Source organism: Aulonocara sp. 'chitande type north' Nkhata Bay, linkage group LG12 (assembly GCF_057382095.1).
Source record: "Aulonocara sp. 'chitande type north' Nkhata Bay isolate Kocher_YH1m ecotype deep benthic linkage group LG12, A_spYH_male_GT1.1, whole genome shotgun sequence".
NCBI lineage: Eukaryota > Metazoa > Chordata > Actinopteri > Cichliformes > Cichlidae > Aulonocara > Aulonocara sp. 'chitande type north' Nkhata Bay.
This window is the reverse complement of record NC_141355.1, coordinates 35098123-35122390: the sequence shown is the minus strand read 5'-3', so window position 1 is coordinate 35122390 and position 24268 is coordinate 35098123. Positions and strand designations below refer to the sequence as shown.

General features: G+C 40.1%; 2 protein-coding genes and 1 long non-coding RNA gene across 7 annotated transcripts in view; 2 read left to right on the top strand and 1 right to left on the bottom strand.

Moving 5' to 3' along the window:
* Positions 1-18804, top strand: part of znf608 (zinc finger protein 608) — a 75445-nt gene extending 56641 nt beyond the window's left edge. Inside the window, exons 4-9 of one of the 2 annotated variants that reach the window (XM_086315355.1) lie at positions 4378-6076; positions 7759-8236; positions 9547-9716; positions 11040-11187; positions 12599-12655; positions 14935-18804. In XM_086315355.1, the coding sequence (XP_086171481.1) occupies positions 4378-6076; positions 7759-8236; positions 9547-9716; positions 11040-11187; positions 12599-12655; positions 14935-14954 (2572 nt within the window). In that variant the 3' untranslated portion in view covers positions 14955-18804. Of the gene's footprint in view, positions 1-4377; positions 6818-7758; positions 8237-9546; positions 9717-11039; positions 11188-12598; positions 12656-14934 lie in introns of both variants that reach the window. The other variant, XM_086315354.1, reaches the window with a different exon arrangement.
* On the bottom strand, positions 2961-20561 carry LOC147317934 (uncharacterized). 2 transcript variants are annotated; one of them, XR_015131899.1, is made up of 4 exons: positions 20189-20561; positions 14911-15034; positions 11139-11195; positions 2961-7494 (listed from the first exon to the last, which is right to left on the bottom strand). It is a non-coding gene; the product is annotated as an uncharacterized LOC147317934 (long non-coding RNA). The 2 variants fall into 2 exon arrangements; XR_015131901.1 differs by lacking the exon at positions 2961-7494 and adding an exon at positions 9289-9827.
* Positions 19961-24268, top strand: part of cep120 (centrosomal protein 120) — a 33854-nt gene continuing 29546 nt past the window's right edge. Inside the window, exons 1-4 of one of the 3 annotated variants that reach the window (XM_086315358.1) lie at positions 19961-20339; positions 21249-21405; positions 22513-22627; positions 22726-22870. In XM_086315358.1, the coding sequence (XP_086171484.1) occupies positions 20291-20339; positions 21249-21405; positions 22513-22627; positions 22726-22870 (466 nt within the window). In that variant the 5' untranslated portion in view covers positions 19961-20290. The remainder of the gene's footprint in view (positions 20340-21248; positions 21406-22512; positions 22628-22725; positions 22871-24268) is intronic. The other 2 variants (XM_086315357.1, XM_086315356.1) reach the window with 2 other exon arrangements.

The following is a 24268-nucleotide window of genomic DNA, read 5'->3' as shown; positions in this document are numbered from 1 at the left end:
CATGTGTATCTATTTGCTGTGTGTGGGAGTGTTTTAATGAAATAGCAAAGTGAGTTGATGTCCCCCTGTCAAAGTTCATATGCTCTGGTGCCGAGTCTTCCTCTAATATGTAAGACAAACTTTACTCACACTGAAACACACAAGACTAGTGGAGCTCAGACAAATCAAGTGGGAGGTTTGGTTGGAGCTGCTGACCGCTATAAATCATGTCAGGCCATTCTCCTTTCCAGGACTTATATCACATTAAATTTTATACTTCAGTTTGGTACTGGTCCCACGCCACAGTGCATTGTGTGGGTTGTTTGCAATGGCAATGAATTGATTTTTCCAGAGAAAAGTTTCAGTAGTCTAGGCCAAAAAAAGACAGACAGACAAAGAAAAAACTAATCAATGAAAAATGTGTTGGACCTTCTTTACTTTAAGTTTCTAAAAGATGGTTCCTTACTCAAGGATGGCATCTGTGGTGAAATAATTTTCATTAACATTTCAAAACTAGAAGTCAGGTCTTTAGGTGGAAGCTCATTTTGATCTGTCTTTCACTTTCATTTAGACAAAAAAGAAAGGTATTATTAAAGATTAAATAGAGAGCCTTGCCTGCTAATGTGGTGCTTAATACAGTCACCAGGAGGTTTTTGCAGCAGTTTTTTTTCTCTGCGCTGAAGGTTATAGCAGTCGTTTAGTATGAATTTCGGTTTTCAAAACATCAATTTGGTTTGCTAAGCTGGGTTGTGAGCTTCGCAGTGTGTTTCTCTTATAAGCTCTCAGACATTTACTGTTGAAATCAGGCCCCAAGCAATTCATATTCCCACTGTAAACACACTTAAGGGCATACTGCTGCCTGGTTTATTTCCCTGTTTGATCCATCGCGTTTTGTTTCATCATTTTATTGTTATTGGCTTTTATTTGCTGCTGATTGTTTATTTGATTAACTGGAAAGAGCACCTATTTCTTCAAAGTGCTTTAATGTTGCTAAAATGATAAAAGGGCTCAATTGGCTTTGGGGCTGTCAGCTGTTGTGATGAGCTTTAACAAAAACGCTCTCCACTCTACATCTCAACTGTTTCATAAACGATGAGTGGTTTTTGTAATTGTTGAGTGGAAAATGTGACAGTCCCTCCTCGCTCCGATGAAACCTCTCAATTATCAACCCTGTATGTAAACGATTGTTGTCATGGCAATTACTGCTTAATCTCAGAAAACGGGCACCAAATTCATTCGGGTTCTCATCAGTGTGGACGTCTGTCAATGGTGACCAAATCTGGGTTTTGTTATATAATTCAATGGAATAAAACCCTTCCTCTTCTATGATTGATTCATCCATTTTTGAGTGAAAACGCAGCTGAAAGATTTAACTAAAATTGGATGAAATATCAAAAATAAGTTTCAGATTATTAAAAAGTTGAGTGGTCGGAAAGCATCATCACTCAGTTGATTAAAAAACACGTTTTAAATAGACGAGATATCCTTGAAATGTCAAAGGAAAATACATAAAATTTCAGTTGCATGTTCCGGCTGCTTCTGTGACATTCAGGGACACACTGATGGAGAAAAAAGCAATTACAAACATCACAGAAAATGTGAGATATCATCGTTTTAAAATCACAGAGGGAGACGAGAAAGTCTAGTCTCAACGTGCTCTGCAGTCCGTTCCATTAATAAGGTGATTAATACCCAAAACTCTTTTTCCAAGGTCAGAATTTATTCACTGGGTATTTAACACAAATCAGTCCTGTGATAACGTGTCATAATTAATGCATTAGAAGGCCAGCTCCGATGCAAGGTTCAGAGTCCGGCGTCTAAAGCCATGCTTTACACTGCGGATAAACATAAAGTGAGGCATTTTTCTCATCACAGCAGACAGGTTTTTGATATGAATAACAATATCCGAGTGTGGAAAAGCATCTCCAGTGTTAAGATGCTAGGCACCGAGGTAAACAGCATCAAAAGACTTCAAAGTAGAAGGGACGGCAAGTGAATACAAAATGTCTCCATATCAAATACAGAGATAACTGTGGATTGTACAGGATTTTTTTATGTTATCAAAAGAGGAGCAGGCTTTGTACAGAAAAAAGTCGATTTTTATGCCTGACGACTGGGTAAATTGGTTCAGATGAGCCTTGAATGGTAATATGTTATCTCATGGGGTCTCTGTCTGATTCTGGAGTTCAGTTTGGGTAATGATATGAACAAGCTGTTCTTGGTATAAAAAATGAAAACCTTTCAGGAACAAAAGCATGGACATGAAAAAGAGAATCTTGTTTTCAGCTCAGGATTTAAGGAAGATGTCATGACCTCAACAATAAATAATGGAATATATATTCTACAAATACAACAACACTAGGGCTGTCCTGAATAGCATTCAGTTCATAGTTTACAGCAACAGTCACCTCAAGTCAGTGTTGTAGGGTAAAGACCCTACAGTATTAGATGGAAAACACCAACAATCAGAGGACAACCCCTCTTCATCCTCATTAGTAAGCACAGTACGAGAGAGACAAAAGTAAGAAACCTTCTGTTGTGTCTCATTATTTTACATGTTATTGGAGCCAAAATCACAGCACAGCCGTCATCTTTAAGCAATTTCTTTTCTCACTTTCGAAGCATATTTCCTTGTGTGGAAGAGTAAAATCAAAGCAAACTGTTTGGAAGTACAATGTTGAAAGAGTTTCTTACTAACTTAACTAACCCAAATTGCACTTTCCACAGTTACTTTTTAAGTTGCTCATTCTCCTATTTCTGTTTTTCTATTATTCAGAACTTAAAGAGTTACCTTCTGGATAACCTTCCCTCTCTAACTCACACAAAGGCTGCTTTCGCAGAGCAGAATGAGTTTAATTATTTTTATGTATTTTGTGGCATCAGTGTGGGTTGTTTTTGGAAGTGCACAACTGTCCTCTCACATGTCTTATCTGATTTATTACTTGACACTATATTTTTTTGTTGTACTTAACATGCCCAGGATTACTCCAGTCAAATGATTTGAACTTTGGGACAAGTCAACCAGAAGTCCTTTTATCAGTCTTTCACATGACTGTCAAAAATTTTGTCCCACTCTTTTTTACATCGTGGCTTCAGTTAATTGAGGTCTTAAAGTTCAGAGCATTGCAGACTTGTCACAGTCTGGACTTTGAGTTGACCAATATAACACCTTGATTAACAGAGACCTGTAGAAGTAGCTCTTGTCTTTTGGCAGTATTACATTGTCTGATCTTGTCATGTTTCGGCTGTGTGCAGGCAAGAGAAGGACCCAAACGCAAAACTCACCACGCAGGAATAAAACTCAAAAAGCTGCTTTATTGCAGAATGGCACAAAAATATAACAAAACTAAACTGGGGCATGGATAAACTGACACACAGGCCACGAGGGAGACTACGACACTAACAAAGAGAAACACAGGGCTCAAATACACAGAGGGATAACGAGGGAACAAGACACAGAAGGAGAGCACAGCTGGGAGTAATCAGGCTGGACGAGACAAAGGAAGCAAAACTAGAAACACTGACATGAGACACGGACCTCCAAAGTAAAACAGGAAACACACTGACTGAACTCTAGACATGTAAACTTAACAGCAACTGGGGAGACAGAACATACAGTAGGAACCTGAAACATGGTACAAAAACATCACAGTAGACACAACATGGAACACAGGGAAGCCATATTACAAAGCCAAAGAACTAAACCTATGATAACCATAACTGAGACCTAGGGAAACAAGAAACAGTACAACAAAGGACTCAAAACATAAACCATAAAATAAAAACACAAGATCTCTTCAAAATAAAATAGGAAACATAATGAGACGCAGACATGACAACCAGAACTTGACAACGTAAGACACAGACATGAAACACATGAAGAGCAGGGGAGACTTAACATGGGTTGGAAACACAAGGGGGAACTAATAAGCAAATGAACATAGGAGACCTAATGAGCTTAAACATACTATAAACATCAAAATGAACTAAAACTCAAAACACTGGGTCATAAGACCCAGGATCGTGACAGATCTTAGGGTGAATTTGCTGGAACATCCTTCTTTGGGACTTTCCCAGGAATGTTTTTCCATTTGTGAACAATCTTTCTTATGGTAGAATGATGGGCCTCAAATTGTTTGGGAATGGCCTTTTAACCGTTTCCAGATTTATGGGCAATAACTGTTCGTTCTCAAAGCTCTAAGATCAGCTGTAGAAGTCTTTTCTCGATTGAATTGTGTTATTACCCACCTCAAAACTGTCAGAAACTCTGCTTTTGTAGAGTTAGTCACACTTAAAGATGATCAGTTAATCAAGGGCTTTTGATTAATTGATTAGTATGACTGTTATTTGATCAAAGGGAATTTACTTAGTTCATTGTTTTTTTCCTCCTCTGTCTAGGTTTTGTGAATCACCCTCCAGTGACCCTGAGTTACCAGGTGGTCGTGGCCGGGGAAAGCGTATGCGAATTGCCATGGCCGATCGACCCTGTGTAGAGCCGACCCCTGCTGCCAAAGTCCGTGGTCTGTCTCAGCACAGGAGCCGCGGAGGTGGTGTGGCCGGAACAGCTGCACCTATCCACAGCAAAGGAAGAAGAGGCAGTCTTAACCTCATCAACAGCAACTGCCGAGCACCTCCTTCTTTCTTCACTGTGGAGGAAGTGAAACCAGCCTCTCTCTCATCTGGGAAGCGAAAGAACAAGCCACCATCTGACTTGGATCTCAGCCTGGTGTCCTCAGATGACGTTAAAAATGGCAATGGGAAGAGGATTCGTGCAAAATCCCGAAGCGCCCCGTCCACACCACAGGGTAAATCTGACCCATCGTTTATGGATCCAGGAGGAGGCTGTGCTTCATCACCACCACCACCCATCCTCATTGACTGCCCCCACCCAAACTGCACTAAGCGCTATAAGCACATCAATGGCCTGCGCTACCACCAGACGCATGCACACCTGGAGGTTGAGGAGCAGCGGAAGCCTGAACTGGAACCCATGAAGGATGGGGAGAGCGAAGAACGGCTATCAGACTGCGAGGACAGCATCAGCAACATGACATATGACCTCTCAGAGACAAACAACAGCACTAATACCAACAGCTCCTCAAAGAAAAATGCTCCTCTGTATAAGGTGACCACAGTGGGGTCACCTAAAAACAGACGACTTCTTCTCAGTACCGACCACAGCCCCACAGCCAACTCCAAAACCAGAAGAACCTCACTGCTAAAAGATGGTCTAATTGATGACCTTAGCAATCTGCCAATCATATCTAACATGACTGTGGTTCTGGAGAACTGCATGGTCCCAGACAGGAACTCCTCAGTCGAGATGCCCAAACTGGAAGCTGAAGGTTTGATCGAGAAAAAGGGAAATGCCTGTGATAAGGGCAAGAAGGCCAACGGGAAGGTAGAGAAGCTGTCCAAGTCAAGGACCAACCGGCCAATTGCTCCAGCCCCTGCTCCCCCTAAACTTATCGCCATACCCAACACAACATATCCATCCAGCACAGCAGATGCTGTTAACTCACAGCAGCCATCTCCTATGGCAGCTGTAGGCCTCACTAGTAAAAATCTTCCTTTGAAACCCATCAAGCCAAAGTTAAGCATTGTTGTAGAGCCAAGCCTGGTCAAAGCTACGCTGGTCACCTGCAAGGAGACCAGGAAAAAAGAAAAGCGGAGACTTAAAGACAAACATAACAAAGATGCAGTGAGAACACCTAATGGAGACAGCAGTGGAATAAAAATGGATGATGGTGTTGGGTCTAAAATTGGGGTGAAAGAGAATTCTGGAAGCCTTCTAAAGGAACACCTCAGCAAGCAGGATGTAATGAATGGACTCAGTGAGAGCCAAGAGAGCAGGATGGCCAGTATTCGTGCTGAGGCCGACAAGGTCTACACCTTTACTGACAATGCCCCCAGTCCCTCTATTGGTAGCTCATCACGCCTTGATGCAAGTGGTAGTTGCCTGGGTACAGCAGACAGCAGCAGCAAGAATAACAGTCCCGCCTACTCTGACATCTCAGATGCTGCAGATGATGGGGGATCTTCCGAATGTCGGTCAGATGGAATCAGATCCAAGTCTGGCTCCTCAACTTCTTCCGAGGTGAGCTCCAACAGCAACCATAGTAACTCTGGTAAAACTCCACCCACAGCATGCACCCCGTCATCAAAAGACCCTCAGTCCCCGTACTACCATAGTTATGAGCCCTACTACCTGTCAGGATACATGCAGTCAGATAGGCAGAACAGCAGCAACATGACTTTCCACAAAAGCTCAGCCCACGACTGCAAGGGGAAAGACAGAAAAGAAGAAATGAAAGAGGAGGATAAAAACTCCTCCCACGAGTTCTCTGATTCCAAGAAAGGTGACGGACCACCTCAGTCTCAGCTACAGCTGGCTATGAGTCAGACCCAGACAGCTTTGGCCCAGTCCCTATATTATGGCCAGTATTCAAGGGGACTGTACATGGACCAAAAACTGTTATTATCTTCCAAATGCTGTGACCAGACATCCAGTGCCAAGCAGAGGGCACAGACTGTGAGAGACAGTGAGGAAGTTAAACATATGGTTGGGTGTTCAGCTGGTGGACCCATGCTAGGTAAAGGTCCAGACGGTGCTAAAGGTTGCTGTCCCAAACCTGTCCTGTCCTATGTAGAGATGAGTGAGAGGGGAGAAAGGGGACAGAGCCTGGGCATAAAGTCAGTGCACAGTGGCATGGTGGACCAGCACCAGGTCTCAATGAAAGACTGTGATGACATCAAGTCACCCTCCTCTTCCTCTTCTTCATCACTCCACAACCCAAACAGTCAGACAGATCTGGACTCAAATGTTTCCTTTTCCAGTGTAAGTTTCTCCCTGTGTCTATAACCTGCCGCCGCCGCTGATGGTGTTGTTGGTGTGCTTTAATGACTGCTGTTGAGTGTCACAAAGAGATTAATCACACAGTGTGTACAGCTAAACCAATAGGTGCTAATAAAAAAAGACCATGTGGCTTCTGTGGTGGTGTAGCTCTACTTTAACATGCTACTTCGTTCAAAATTGTTTGATTTGATGGAGGCAAACGATTTTGATGTTTAGAGAGAGAATTACCACCTTAGCTGTAAAGAAGCTAAAAAAAAACCCTTTCTAACCCGTAAGCTTGTACAGATTTGTAACCCATGTCTTCTCACAATGCGATTAATCGCTGACTCTAGCCATGCTGATGTAAAAAAGAAAAAACAAACAAAGGCTGTACAAATTGAGCGAAAGCTGCGTTGGGGAGGGTAGGTTCTTTTTTTTCTTGGCCTAAATTCTGCACTTGATCATGTGTGAGGCGTGTCTTGATTCGTGTCATTGAGAGGGACGCCACAGTCTTCACATCCCACTTCTGAATGGCCGCCTGCTGTTGAAACGTCGTCATCCTTCATCAACATCACACCCAGAGCCAGTGATAGATGGTCTGTCTATGGCTCTGTTCACTCAGTGTTTCCTCTATAGTCATTCAGCAGCGGTGGGCCGCCGCAACAAGAAATTTTCCACCCCTGTTAAAAAGAAAATGTGCAATGAAAGTCATAAATTTGCTTTGCTTTTCCTCCAAAAATCCCAAGAGACAAGAGATAACATTTAGACTTAATCCAAAAAAAGGCATTTAGTTTTAGCCCTTCGACTACCCGTGTAAACACAAACTGGGACAGACGTGGACTGGAGTTGAACCAACCCCAAAATGACTCCCACCCACCACTGTTAACAAAGAATTATAGGGGAAACACTGCAAGTAGCACCAACACTTGTCCCCATCGATCTAGCCCTCAGACGGCCCCACCTGGGCTCACCGCCTCGCTCACAGCAAATACTCAGAGCTACAGAGTCAGCATGGGGAGGAGGCTGAGGAGGGCGAATCAGACAGTGGAAAAGAATGGGGAGCTACCATGGAGCCTGCCGGAGCCAAGATGACTTCAGGAGGAGGAGGTGGAGGAGAAAGAGGAGGAGTTGTGGGTGCAGATGCTAAAAAAGCCAGGGTCCATGCACCGCACGATCTCCCGCCTGCCATCGACACGGAGGATTCAGACAGGCTGGAAGGGCTGGATGATCAGGGCCAGGAGCCAATGGGAGGGCTGTCTGAGGAGTCACAAAGTGCCCGGGCGGCAGTTTCTCCTCCAATGACCCCTCAGCAGCCCTACATTCAGTACCAGCACTCCTCCTATCAACCCTACCTGGCAATGTGCGAGAGCAGTGGGGGCTCCTACAGAGGGGTATCCCCAACCCTGGTCCACAATTACCCAGGTAAGACTGAGTGAAGGTCGGAGTTAATGTTAAGGGCGTAGTTCAACATTTTGGTAAATATGTTATAAGAGCTCAGAAGACAAAGGCGGAACAATGCAAAAATTAATCTAGGGAACTGTTAGCTATTTACCTCTGTTTCCACCATTTAGTCTCGGCTCAGCTAAGTAGTTTAGCTAAAGTTCTTGTTTACACTTATACTTGCGTATTCACATTAAAATACAGTAGAGTGCTACATCTGAAACATTCAGTTTGAAGTTTAAGCTGAAGCAATAACAAGAATTGATGTGCTAGTTGAAACTGAATCACTGAAAGGCTTTTAAATGAGTGAAGATGCATAGTTACATAGTATTAGCCATCATATGAGTTTTACCTGCTGTCATTCAGCAAATAAAATACCCTTCACTGATTACAGAGGCTGGTGTTTATCTGGCATGTCGCATCAGGTTTGTGCTTTTTAACATCCTAAGATACCAGGAAGATGAGCTGACTATAAAACAGTCAAGCATTTCTTCTTTGTTCCCCTCACACAAAAAGAAGTGGGTTGTTCACTTGCCTGTGCAGTCTGAAGTGCGTACACTTGCACACATCACATACGTTATGCAGTGCTCCGCTGCACATAGTCTAATCTCCCAACACTTTGTGAATACTGAGAATATCAGTGAACATAACTGAGCAATATATAAATTTGCTTCTCCGGTGAGTCACTCATTCTTCATTCACAGCTGATGACAGCTCAGCCTCAGCAGGATGGCTGGGGGTCCTTTGTCTGAAAGGATATTGTCACACAATGCTGCCCCCTATACTGGAGTATGAAAGGCAACTGCAACAGCAGGCCTTTATTTATGAAACTGAATTCCAATTCACAACATAATCTCTCATATATATTGCGTCTGTTCATTCTCCTTGTTCATATACAGCAAAAGATGAGTTTGCTTAACATGCAAAACTATATTAAGAAATTTTCTTGATTATTTTTGGCTTAGTTAATTCTTTAAAGCCTGAACCATGAAATAACTGTCAGAAAATTCAAAGGTTTTGAGTATTTGGTGGCAAATTATAAATATATCAATTTGCATATATGAGTTTTAGTAGTGTCACATAGCTACATTGTGTATTTCTTAAAAATGTAAAGTGCAATTCATTTAGATTTATAATAAAGTTTAATAAGTGCAAGTATAAATATCATATATATCATGTTAAGTATTGCAAATGAATGTACTGGTTTGGAGTTGGTAATATAATTTGTATTTTTTATAGATATGTAAAGTTACTGTGTGCCTGTTTCTTTGTTTCTGTGTTTGTCGTCATAGGTTTTCATTATCCTCTGTACGGTAAGACAGCAGGCAGGGAAGAATCGGAGGTGACACCACCCGGCAGAGGAGGAGCGGTGAGCAGCAAGCAGAGCAGCGACTCATCCTCATCCTCAGCCATGGAGCTGCTGCAGCAGCAGAGCCATCAGTATCATGGAAAATCACCTGCTGTGAGAGGCTTTACTGCCACATCCACACTCCAGCTCACAGCGACACACTTCTGATGTTTGTTTTCCTTCACACGACACAGATCTGATATCTTCCTCAGACAGGAAAAACACCTCAGGGAAAGATAAAGATGGGGGTAAAAATGGTAGCCTGCTTTGATTCCACTCTGCATTTAAAGCAGTCACTCATGAAGACCATCACATAACATCAGCGTGGCATAAACATGCCTTATAAACCCCTAAATAGGAAACTATTGTGACGACCTCAACACATACATGTGCAAAGAAGGTTTTAGGATTATTTTTATAATCAGGTTATTGTTTTGTTTTTCCTTTGCAGACAAAGCAACAGAGAGAGAGAGGAAAAATATACTAAAAGCCCTGCATGTGGGTGTCCCGCAAATGATTTGGTTCGTAAAGACTGGACTTATTATATTAATAAAGTTCAGCCTGGAAACCACAAAGTAAAGCCGGCAAAATGTTGACTGTATAAGTTAACTGTCTGATGGATTATATTTCTATTCCATTAAATGAGTGTTTAGATGTGCCCTAGACAGTTTTAGCCTTTGTGAAGTTTAACAGTTAAAGAAAAATAAAATCATTTGAATATTAGCACACTTAGAAGTCTCATTTTTTAACAAGTTTAAGGCGCATATATTAAAGCTTAAAGAACCAAAAATGTTTTACAGTAGCCTGCAGGTAACAGGAGAAAAGCAGGAATCAAGTTGCTTCTAACACAATGTACGCAACAAAACATGCACAACTTTTGACTTTACTTTTCGACTTCAGACTGACACTAAAACCTATAGATGCTCCTCCTACATCATGGTTTGTGGTCCACAGGCTCTTCCAGGATTGGTAAGGGTATTTTGGCTAGTCTGTAAGTGGTGGCTGCTTATCTCATATATAACATCTCCCAACCTGAACTTGGATTTTACTCATTAGCTTCTTATTATAGGCCTGAATATGTGTGTATTTAAACACTATCACCATGCAAACTTGTTAACAAAGGCATGACTGTTTCAGGATGTCTTGTCTTACATGGGTCACTTCAGAAGGCAGAAACAAACCTTTTGCTGTTTGCTGAAAAAATCCTAGAGATACAATTTTGCATTTTTTTCTTAAGCTTGGCAAAATAAGCCAAGATAATTCTTGATTTGATTTTGTCAATATAAAATAACTTCTCTTGGCATGATGTGAATGTAATAGATCAAAATAGTGATCACATCTAAAATCTTATGGAGACAGAAAAGTGAAAGGCACAGTGTAAGCGTGTGTGTGTATGTCTGTATGTGTATGTGCGTGCGTGTGTGTGTGTGTTTGTAGCCTGGTGAGAAGGGATCCCCTGAGGGAGAGAGAGAGACGGAGAGAGAGAGGAACCATGTGTCATTCGCCCGACACCTCCACACACACCATCACACACACCTGGGTATGAGCTACAATCTGATGTCAGGACAGTACGACATCTACCAAGGTATGAATCTGCAAAACAAACGCAGACAGTGTTTAGATAATGAGATATGCTATACAAAATAACATGTTACTGGAATCACATTACATTTTTCTGTAACATAGTAATCACATTACAGTTATGGTGTTACTTGCATTAAGAAAGTTCTTCAGTTACCTACAGGATTGATGGATTTCAAAATAAAAATATCAAACGTGCATTTTATTCCTGCACATGCTACAATTAGATGACTTCACATCATGTGCAGGGAGGCAAAAATTAGTTGAGTGGTTGCAAGTTTTCAGGAGTGGACACATCAATAATACTTCTACTCTAATTGCACAAAATGGGTGAGAAGCTAATATTAAAGTGGAAACAGACTAAAAAGCCGAAAAAGCTGTTGCTAACGTGACTCCTTTTGCTGATTTTCAGCTTTGTTGTCAACCTGATGTTTGCTCTTAAACACTGAAAACACATTTTGTGTGTTTGTCCTGGTTAGCATAGAGATTTGTATCATTGTGTGGGGCTACAGCCTAAAGTGAGATTTAAGCTTCTGTGATAAATCTATGCCATAGATGCACCATAACCACAAACCTTTCTGAATCCCTGTGCTTTAACTTACGCCATAACCTCACATGCATCTCCCTAGAAATGTAACAGGATGTCACATTAACAGAGATTGTAATCAACTGTGATTGGCTCATCCTGTAGACCAGCGGTCCCCAACCTTTTTTGCACCACGGACCGGTTTATGCCCGACATTATTTTCATGGACCGGCCTTTAAGGTGTCGCGGATAAATACGACAAAATAAAACTAGTACCGGTACTGAAAAAAAGAAGATTTATTCATAACACACGTGAAAAGACCCAGGAAAACCGAGTTAACGATAAAAACGATAACAAAATAACGCTCAAAACCGATAAAAACCCTGAAAACTATACATTTCACACCTGAGCCTCAACTCTCGCGGCCTGGTACCAAACGACTCACGGACCGGTACCGGTCCGAGGCCCGGGGGTTGGGGACCGCTGCTGTAGACAATGGATCAATTCAAAGAGAGAATCTTCAGCACCAAGTAGTGTATTGGCAGTGGAACTGCAGAGCATTGCATGCACACAACACACACATGGTGGCAACAGTGTCGGCCACTTGAGTGTACTACGACATAGGCTCTAAAAGACTTAAGTCACACATTACTCTCATACTGTTAATTGGTAATTATCTGACAGTGCATCTCAGGCCATGCAAAGCATACGTGATGTCACAAAGGAGAAGTTGTATTAAATAAATGACTTTCCTCAGGTACCAGCTGAGGAATGTAGTTCATTACCTGTTTCAAAAAGTAAAGTAATACATGACCTTTTTTTGAGTAACAACTCCAACATTGATCACAGCTGACTTTCTCTTCATGTTCCTATTCCTATGTTTTTAAGGGTTGAGCTCCAGGTCGCTGGTCTCCAGTCAGCAGGTGTCAGGGCACTCCTCAACTGGTACGTTTGAAACACACACTGAAATTATGTTAAAGCTTCACTGGTTCCACCTGGGAAACCAGGGTAAATGGACCAGAACATCTTTAATACATAGACTAGACATCTTTGTTGAGACTTCCTTGTACAACTTTGATTGAAAAGGGTGGAGCAGCATGGACTCATTGTTGGGATACTGCTCTTTAGTCTCTAATTCACTGTCTTTAAAGATCTTGATATACTGCACATATATTTATCGTTTTGCCTGCTTTTATTGTTAGACTTTATATATTGCTTTAGTTCATTTTTTATTATTTCTTTTCATGTACAAGTTCTTAAAAGAAAGGTTTATGTCGCCCTAATAAGGAGACAAATTAAGCACAACTGCTGCTTAGATTTTTAATGCAGATTGCCTTCAAATCACGGAAGCATTTTCTAAGTTAGCTTGGATATTAATACTGTAAAAACTAGGCCCATTTTTGTATTAAAGCTCTGGCACACAGAGTACTGAAGTGGCCAGGGTGTTGTTTTACTGCTGAAATTACTCATCATTTATGTGCAGAATATCCTGTTCTGCTCTCAGTGTGGCTCACAGACTCATAAATTATCTACCAGGTTTTCATATCATGAAATGAATTGGCTAAAATTTTCTCTCATAAAATGCAAACTGAGAGCAAAACGAGCTGGACAATTGTCTCATTTTCATGCCGTCTGCCAGGTCAATAAATCTAATATCTGAAACTTCTCTGCTGGGAATAACAGCTCTCTGCTTATTCGACACTCGTACCTCGTTGCTGAAATTATCCTCCAGTAGATCATTACCCTCTCTCCAGTGTTTTCCATATACTTTCATAAACCATATATCACCATGTTTGCTTAAAATTGTGAAAATATTCCAGAGGGAACCTGACAGGCAGTTAAAAAGCTTAATGTGATGATTACAGTACTGCTGCAGACACTGCAGTTGTCTATAAATGTAAATTGCTGTGAAATGGAGGAGATTAACAGCAGTGATGGCAACAGTGGAGGCACACAGCTGCAGAGAAATGAAGAATATCCACGTTTCTCTCTAGAATCCAAAAACAGGAGCAATTTGTAATCTTCCTGGAGTGACATCTGCAGATCATGTACCAATTATCTCTGTTTTTCCTTCAGGTATTAAAGAGTTGTGTTACAAAAAACTACTTGAAAGAACAAATAATAAAATGCCCCTTAAAAGAGATCCTATTTCGATTTTACTGGCTTTCTGTTATATAAATATACTGTTGCAAGGAGATCCTTAATATGGTCATCTCAGGCACATATGTCCCACCCACCTGATGTTTAAAACTTCTTTTTGTAAGTGGACAGTAATCAGGAGAAGGCTGGCTTAAATGTGTCTTTTCTAATCATCTTTTTAAGAATTTAGCAAAAAAGTTCCCGCCAGTATCGGCATCTTATCAAATGCTGTATTAAGTTGTATTGAGATATTTTCAGGATGTGTGCTAGTCATTAATTTATTTTTAGCTGCTCCCACAGAAATGGGTGTTGCTTCAAGGTTACACTGACTCACTGTGCCATCTTGTGGTACAAATTGGTACTACACGAAAGTAGAGCACAGCCCCAGTTCAGCTTCAGTTGATATCTCTTCAGCATATATGTGTGCGGGTCATAAAGATGTAGCAGTTGAATCTTAATGTTCTTTTCAAAGCTTTAGTTAATTCTGAAAAGTTTGAAGTTGGTGTTAAGCACAAGAATTTACAATAAGTACCTTTAACGGGAGAGTCACCGTCAATGAACAGGAGTGAAAACATCTTAATGTCACACAGAGGATGAACTGAGGAGGCTGCACCAACGCCCGGTATAATTTACATTTGATTAATCATGTAAAGTGACTCTATTAGCTTTAAAGAATAAAAATACAAAGTGAAACAATCATAATCTGTCCTATTTATAGTTTACACGATTCAGTGTCCTCTGAGAGGAGGAAGAATTTTCATGGACTATAACAACTATTCATGCAATGTTAGGGATATCATTAACATGAGATAACAACAAGTAGATGTAGCCAGTTTTATGGTATGTTTACACATTAAGAAGCAGGTTGTCCACCCTGGTTCTTGAAAAACATGACAGAAAGCACAACAATGCTGCATTAATTTCAATCATAGCAGTTAATAAACAGTGTTTGTAATTGAAATTGTGTTGTCAAATCTAAACAGGAGGCCTGACTGTTTTCACCCAGCACAGATGCATCTCTACTTCTGTTCAGCATAAATCCTAAGTGTAGTAAAGTTTACCTTTTTTTTTTCCTGTCTCCACAGACAGCGAAGGGAAGAAGTAGGACCATGTGACCACGTCTCACATGAGGAATGGCAGATTTATCAGACATCAATTCCATGGTGTTGAATAAGCTTCGCCTCGCTGAGAGGCAGAGAACAAAAAAGAAAAAAAAATCAAGAAAAAAAAACTTCTTTCATTTCTTACTAATAAAAGAAGAACCACTTTTATAACTCATCACAGAGGAACTGATGAGCTGACAGCAGGACGGGAAGCAGGACCAGGACCTGTTTGAGGACGAACTACCTGTATAAATCCAGAATCACTGACTTTTAGAGCTTTTGGTTTTACAGAGTTTTGACAGAAGCAGGTGGCATGTATGAAACAAAACATCCCAGAGCGCCGTGCACTCAGCCCAACCAGGGCTGTGGTACTTAACTTTAGAAATGCACAGTTATTGTCGTGTATTATGATGATGATATGACTGAATGTATTGATGATGACTTACACTTTACCACATTAGTGTGGATCTGTTTTTTTTTTTTTAAATGGGACAAAAACAGCATTAGGAAGCTAAAAAGTCTATTATTATCCTTATTATTCTCATTATGATTATTGAAGTGGAAGTCCTCCTCCCTCCATAGTGCTGACGCTACATTTGTATTACTAACCTGTAACTTGAGCGTAACCATGTTGATTGTATTGTCTTTATGTGAGAGTAAACCTTCACATTGACCTGCCCAGTGCCATGTAGGAACCCAGTGGTGTATATATTCTGTACAGATTCATGGCAGAGCACTAACATGCTTTATCGTACACTATGTTGATCTCCATCGGCCGTGTATGGGAGCAGAGGGCAGAGCGGGGACGACCGGCAGGAACAGAGCCACTGTTTATCTCGCTGACTTCAGTTTATCTGCAGCACATGTGGTGATGTCATTGGTTAGACTGCATACGTGATGAATACAATCAGTTCGCCCCAGTTTGTGCTTCTTATGAGTGGCAGTGTGCCTGAGGGATGTTAGTGTCTGTGAAATATCTTCACACCTACTGGATGCACTTTCATTATTTGCGTACAGATAGTTTTTCAGGTGTGCTATATTTAGGCCACTGTTGAGTGAAGTATAAGTAACAGATGATTTCTTTTGAACGCATTGCAAATCTACATCACATGCATCTGAGCTTTGTACATCAGAGAAGGACATGGCCACTGTGACTTCCTTTACTTTTGAAGCCTCACCTTTACCATTTTGGTCCCCACCATGTTAGTCTGTTTGGAGTTCATATTTGGCCTCGGGAGTGGGGTGCTAAGTTATCAGCTAGCTAGTTACATCCATAGACTCTAACAGTGCAATGCACAGACACAGATATCTGCTAATTAGTGCTATATAAGAGAAATTTACATAGCACTAATTACTAACTATAACTTAAGCACAATTAAATTTTATTTGCACGAGCATGTCCTGCGCAGCAGGTCATACAATGTAGAATGTATATAGAGTTTTGTTAAAAATGTTTCAAATGGCACCAACGGCACAAACACAGTTGAGAGATCCAGTTTAGAGACTCCGATTAGGAGAAGAGGTGCAGGCTAGCAGACAGTGATCAGGTACAGCTACCTGGGTTGGCACACCTGCCAGCCTTAACAAAATCCAAAGCTGAGCAGAAAAATTGATTCATCCCTTATAGAGTTCTTATGAAAGAACAGAATTAACTAATTTTATAGCTACATTTTTTGCAGGAGCATTGATTCATTTTGGAGCTAGCCTCCAGCAGCTATTAGAAAGACTGCAATTCAACAGCAGCATCGCATGCATGTTTTTGCATGCACGAGCAAGCCAGACTGATAAAATCAGCGAAAACAACAGTGTTTAGCAGCGGCTATGAGTAATATAGGGATCGTGTTTTCAAAAGCTGAATTGTTTTTTGAGGCATGCTCAGGGTCCATCTAACTGAAGTTCTGGAGCTCGCAGTCATGTCAAATACAGATTACTCTAAAAGTCTATAAATAGACTAAAAAATGCAAATTAGAACAGTTATAGTTTGATCTACTGTGAAAGATCATGTGATATGTGACATGATACGTCTAATCTGATGAGCTCAAGTTAAACAGCTTGGAAAGAGCAAACGTCAAGGCTTAATGTCAAAGTGATTTTGAAGTCAGATGTACAGACTGGGGCTTATAAATTCTGTTGTTAAAATACCTCTCTGTGAAGGATAAGTCCAGTGAACGTTTTCCTTTCTAATGGAAATTATTTACAATAACCTCGAGGCTGTCTGAAACATGGTATTTTCACTCAGGTAAAATAGTGAGTTGATGGCAAAAAACCAAAAACAATAACTGGCACCGATTTGTTTATCAAATGGAACGACTAGATGCAGACTGTGAACTTGGGGTTGACTTCTGTTTTCTTGTTATTCTTTTGTTTTTTCACATTGTGCATTAAATCATTGACTTGCATGAGATTCTGCTCAGTTTCGATTACAACATTTTGCCATCTAAACAGTTTTTAGATGCATACAACAGAATATTTTAAGATTCTTGGGCTCTAGGAAAAAAATAGTTGGTTTGATTACAATATTTATTTTCAATGACACTTACAGTGATAGAAAAGTTGCCAGAAATATCTAATGAGATCAAATCTGCACTCAAATAATGAAAAGTGGATGCACACTGGCCATCCTTTTGTTGAAATGCCCACATTTGTATTGTCAGTGATGACTGTGGGGACATACTGTATATGTGGAGTGCCACAATCCTTCGCCCTGCTCGTGCTCTTGCTCCCATGCTTTCTACAAGTTAACTAGCTCACAGCAGAGTCCCTGATAGACACAAAGGTCTGACTTTACCATTGGTGTTGTACCACTGCCAGCTTAAATAAGGTTCAGTAGATGCATGTATGTTTACAGATGATCCAAAATTTGTTCAAAACTCACTGGAGAACTACTGTCAGAGTGATAATGTTTATATCTGGCATATGTGCTTAAAAAGACCAACAGTAGACCTCTAATAGGCTGTTTCCGCAAATATAGTTTCAGGTTGTCAGTCAAGCAAATAATCCAAGGCTTATTTCACCAGCCCTCTGATCCAAAAGCCTCTGGATGGTCAGCTATTATCAATAGCCACCATGTCAAGAGGATTATGGCTGAGAGTGAGGGCCAGTTAATGGTTTCGATATCAGCTACAGACTCAGAACAGTTCCAAGTATGACCAGTATGATCTCCAAAAATTTGGAAGCACTGACTAATGACTATTGGTTTAGGCTAAAGACATGAGTAGCTCAATATCACAGTGCTGCAGTATGTGTATTTGTGTGTATTAATTAGACAATAGCCTTTATATGAAAGGTGAATCAAATAGATCAAATATCACAGAAAATTGGAGATCACAAAGTAGAGACAGCCATTAGATTAAATGGCCCCCCTATATAATTAACAGAATAATCATGTTTTAACAAATGAGCACTCAACAAACGATTGTGACTATAACCTCGCCAGGAAAGTGTGCACTGGGGTTATAGCCCTACTGAACAGTAGGGGGCTTCCTTTTTGTATAATTGTTTTTATTATAAATAACCTCTTGTGGCCCCTTGACTGACGACATCATCCCAGTGGTCTACCTTGTCTATGAGTAGCTCTGCCTCACTCACAACACCTTACCTGCATAGTATCAGTGATCATTCTATTACTTGAATATAGTGCTATGAACTCTGTTTACAAGATGCTGTCAACTTTTGGGAGACACAGTGTTGTCTTTAAAAGGCTGCTTGGTATGTTCAATTCATCCACCTGGTATATCCAGTTATTCACACACTGAAAACGTACAAAAACATGAAACCTGCTGTTGCTTTTTTATACTGTATATGCCTTAATTCATATGTTTGGCAATCATGATTAAAGGATGTTTATATACATTTTTGGTCAGTGAAGGTTTTTTTTGTTTCTTTCTTTCTTTCTTCAGGATATTTGTGTTTCAACAGCATGTTGACCATTGGCTTTTTAAATGTTTGAAAAATAACTGTGTGAAAAACAGTTTTATGTGATGAAGTGTAACACCTTGCATATGACAGGCAAACATCTGTCCTCTGCAAGGTACAAGTGATTTATAGGGTCCTGTTGGAAAACGGTTAGAAGATGATACTAATAGTAATAATACAAGACAAAAATATTTCAGTTAATTCATATTAATGAACAATCTGTCAGTCATTCAAAATAATACATGATTATTTGACATGGTTGAATTTAGAAGTTCGGTTTAAGTGTGTTGCTCTTTGCTTACTTGATAGTAGTAATCAAGGTAATTAATACTAACTAAAATTAAACTAAAATGAAAACTAGACTTGAAAAAAATAATAAAAAAAGATTAAAAAAAATAAGTGAAACGATTTTGTGAACTTGCAAAAGTAACTTTGTTTAAATTCAGCATTAATGTTAATTTGGTTAAAAAAAATTGTTATCATAACCTACCTGAGGCCTTCATGTACGGTGGCCCTGAGAGGCCAAGCGGACTGCAACTTAAAAAAAAACACCAGCAATAAGAAAAAAGGTTGCAAAAGCACACAGAACACAACGGAAATAGGGAAAACAACAATGGAAATAGGAAAAAACAAAACAGAAAAAGGAAAAACGACAACAGAAATAGGAAAACTGAAAGCAGTAATAATAAATTCCTGCAACTGGTGCGTCGGGTTATTGTCTCCCCAGAAACACTTCCCTTGTGCTTTTGGAAGTCTGTTTTCTGTTTTCGCTTTTCCTATTCCCCTTGTCGCTTTTGCAGCGTTTTCTTTTTATTGCTGGTGTTTTCTTAAGTTGCAGTCCGTTTGGCCTCTCAGGGCCACCATATTCATGGCTGTGGTTAACAAGGACTGTCCAAAACATCACGTTCAGCACATTCCCTCCATGTGCTAACATAATGCTTTCAAAATTAACATTTTCAAACTATAGGAAGTCAATTTAAATAAGTAAACCCACGCTGGAAACTAAATGAAAATCAGTTATATTAGAATAAAAAAAAATCAAAACTAAATTACAAAATACTCAGAAAACACAAAACTATAATAACTCTGGTAGTAATAGCAGACGTAGCAGTACTAGTGGTAGTAGTAGTAATAGTAGTAGTGGTTAACTTTTACTGCAGTTCCACCTCCAACCAGCATGAGGTGCTAAGAACTCGGGCGCCTTTATCATCACTTCCTCTTTGAAAACAAAATGGGTGGCGCCAAAGCTTGACAACAAAGCGGCTGTTTGCTGCCTGTAACGGTCGTACAGTTATTCTTTATGTAAACTACGTTTCTTTACCTTGACATCTTCGTCAAAACTCAGCTGAGCAGCGGCGGGAAGGAGAGTTTTCCCATTTTGAATAAAACTTTTTTTTCACTTCCCTGCTGTACAAATGTCAACATGGCTGCGAAGACTGACCAACTTCTCATCGTTCTGTCCATTCTGGAAGGTGAGCGATTTAAAGAGCTGGATATCCTCCGATAACCCTCCTACATTGGAGCTACCAGCCATGTTTGCTTATACGTGACGTGTTTGACTCGTTGGTACCACAACTGCAGCCGTTTAACGGGTGTTGTTAGTCCCATGGGGAAAAGCCGAACCTGTTGCTGCTGCAAGTGTTGGTGGTGATCTCAGGTCGGTGAATTAAATCCAGGCTGAGGAGGCATTAAGTGTTTGCTGTTCGAATGACACGCCCTAAGCTGGTGAAGCAGCTATTCCTGTCACTGGGGACAGTATAGAAGCCACGTTAATGTCATTTATGCTGAGAAAGCTTCTTACACCTATGACTTTCTATGTCATCGTTGAATTTGCAAGTCATCACATTGTGTTGGTGTTTTGATGAATTCAGGCTTTCAGAGATAATGCATCAGTATTCTGATTTGTGGCTCAGCACACAGCAGATAGGGTGGCCAGGTGCAACACCCCATGTGGGATTTCACTGCTTTCTGTCTCTTGTTCACCTGTTTGGCCTTTGTTGGCCTTTATATTATTTCTTTAAACTGTTCTTTTTATAAGGTGGAGTAGTTATACAGCATACATCTTTAGTGACATTCACAAACAAGAATTGAATGCAAGAGTTTTAAATTATTTCGAATTAAAAGGCCAAATTTACCATGACATTAATGGCCAGCTCAATTAACGAAAAAGTCATAGTCACATATTGATTTATACTGACGTCATGATCATTTAATACAGCTACTTAGATGGTAAAAAGTAAATGGACTGATTCTTATATAGTGCTTCTCTGCTTTGTACATCAAAACCTTTTTGATGTACATAATAGAAAGTGGGACAAAGTAGAGAATTGATCAGCATCTGTGTAACCAGTGTGTCGGAAACACTTTGTGTCAATCCCTAGGTCGTCACTTCCCCAAGAGTCCTCGGCTCAGTCTGGTGGTTCAGGCGAGCTTTGACGGGGAGCAGCTGGCCACGGATCCTGTAGAGCACCGAGAGCAACCGCAGTTCAGCACCGAGCTGGCCTGGGAGCTTGACCGCAGGACGCTGCACCAGCACAGGTTAGATATCATGTGTTTTTGAAACTTTTTAATCACATCCTGGGCTCTATGAGTAATTTAATATTTTTGATCTCATGATACAGCTGTTATTTTCATCATAGATTTATACAAAAGGTCTTTGTCGTTGGATACATTTTTCCAGCCCTGTCCATGTCTATCTTTTATATTGTCTGTTCTGTCAATACACAACTTGACTCCACCCACTGTGTTTAGCTGCGATGCTTCTTTGCTACATGCTTGTAAACAGTGGAAGCATAGCACATTCTACTGGATTTACTATGTGATGACGCGACTGTTTTTTTTTTAAAAATTATGTTGTTGAGGTTAAAGTTGTGGTAATATTGTAAAAATCTAATTATTATTATCTAATTATTTAATTAAGAACCACAAAATACTAATATTAGAACAATTTCCATTAAATTACAGTAGGTTGAAAAGATTGACTGTAGAGCTGCAACCACATGCCTCCATAGACTGTATGTAAAAGATGGACATAGCCAAGTACATGTAGAGTTACTTGGAACTGCAACCTTGGAAGAAAAATAACACCAACCAGGGACCAAAAAAGGTTTTTGATGTCTGTACCTAATGCTCTGCCTCTTCACAACTGTACAGAGGCTGATTATTGTTATTAATTTTCCATAATTCACATGTTTGGACTTTCTTAAGACTTAAGTCAAAGAGGTTTCTGTTGAGCTGTAACAAATGTTTATTTGGCTAGTTCATGATTCCCTGGTTATTTTCTCATTTAATCGTTTGAGCAACGAGAACAAAACATAATTAGCCAATGTTTCTTTTTTCTTTTTTCGCCTCACCTCCCAAATTGTTACAATAGATAGCTACTCCTCTCTGAGCCTGGCCCTGGTGGAGGTCTTTTCCTGTTGAAAGGAAGTTCTTCCTTCCCTGTGTCCCCAGGTGTTCGATCACAGCAGTTTGTCTGACTGTTTGGATGTTCTTTCTAATACTTTTGATTTGTTAGGCAGCTACCCTTTGAAGTATTACAGAAAACAAATTTTATCTCAAACCACAAAAAAACCTTTCTAAAGTAGGGTTGTGAAAATGTTAGCCGAGTCACACTAATGCCTCTTGATGGCCTTGTCTCTTCAGACTGCAGCGAACTCCCATCAAGCTTCAGTGTTTTGCTGTTGACCCTGTCAGCAAGAAAAAAGAAAGCGTCGGCTACATTGTCCTTGACCTTCGATCAGTTCAGGAGGTCAAACAGGTGAACGTCTTCTCTGTCTGTCTGTCTGTTCAGAGGTGCGCTGGTAGAAGATTTATTATGCAGGGCTGATGTTCTGATAAATCTGTTGTGTGTATCAGGAGTCACGCTGGTATCCACTGCTCAGCAGTAAGTACACCAAACAGAAACCTTCCCTCCTGCTCAGCATGGTGTTGGAGAATGACAACAAGCCCTCTGAACCTTCACCTGATAGGTTCAAAGCCAAGAAGGCCCCGCCCCGACAAGGTGAGCTCTCCCAGCTCTCTTTCTTTTGTTTTCACCTTCCTTGGTTTTATCTTTTCTCTATTTAACTGTATTACTTGTGTTTGATGGTGATGAGCTGGAACAGTCTACATTTTAATAAACTATTTTTCTTTCTGAAGTCCAGTCGGACTCTGTGCTGAGTCGTCACTGCTGTGCCATATTCCTGCCTTAAAGAAACTTAAAAGAATCAGGGCAAAAGACAAAGCTTGGGATTTTATTTTCCTTTAACATCCTTCTATAAAGTTACTGCTTACTGTTTAGGTTTTGGTCACCCTCAAATATAAAGTGTGAGTAAGAAGAAAAAGGTCCAGATCTTGGCTCAGTTGTAGAGAAAACACTGACTCATGTTTGAAATCTAAGAAGGGAGAATAGTGGGTTGGCAGCATACATGGAGCCTAAATCCAGAGTTTTTAATGTGTAAAATCCGTCTCTATTTAAACCGGGCATACTTTTAACCTCCTCCAGGGTTCTAGATGTGAAAAAAAAAATTACTTTTAGAAATTCTTGTCTTTTTTTCTGACAATGACAGACAACTCCAGAGCTTATCCATCATTTTGACAGATTAGTGCACTGATGGAGGATCTGGTGTAACTTTTACTGACATTGTAAAGAACAGTGGTCTGATGGTCTGTCTCTTTCATAACATAATATAGCATTAGTCATGTGTTATGTTAGTCATTACAGGGTCATAGCTGCAGAAGGAGCTCAGATTGTGGGATTTCCGTTCTGTGAAGTGAGCACTTGTAAGATCATAAAGTCGCACATTCAGAAAATTGAATCTCATCATTTCTCTGGGAAAATATTCCCAGTCTATACAGTTGAGCCTCGAGCTGAAGTTCACTTAGTTCATATTTGCCTGTTAAAGTGCACTGACTGCAAGGGCTTTGTGTTTCGGCTGTTACTGCAGGGGGAAAAAATCATAAGGGAGCACTCAGTCTATGTTTCTGTTTACGATTTACTTATGAGGGTGAAGAACTACTATTCTATTACTCATTACATTTAAAACAAATATAATATTTTCATTGAGATTATCACAGTTTATACTTAGTCTAAATGCTATGTGCCGCTTTTTCACAAGATTGCATACACAAGTAGGTAATTCAGAAAGTGAATAAATATATTTTTACTGAGAATGGTTGCAGCTATTGATTATTTTACTAATTGAGTAATCAACTGATTATTCCGTCGATTAATCGAGAAGTCAGATAAGAAATGCTTTTGTTTTATTAATAAGAAATAATAAACATTCAAAAGACAAAAAGCACGTCTTTCAGAATGAACTTTTCATTGTTTTCTATTTTAGAAATTGTAATGCTTTAAAGTTTAACTGCATATAACGTCTGTCAGAAAAAATAAATCCTTTGATTGTATTTATGTGCC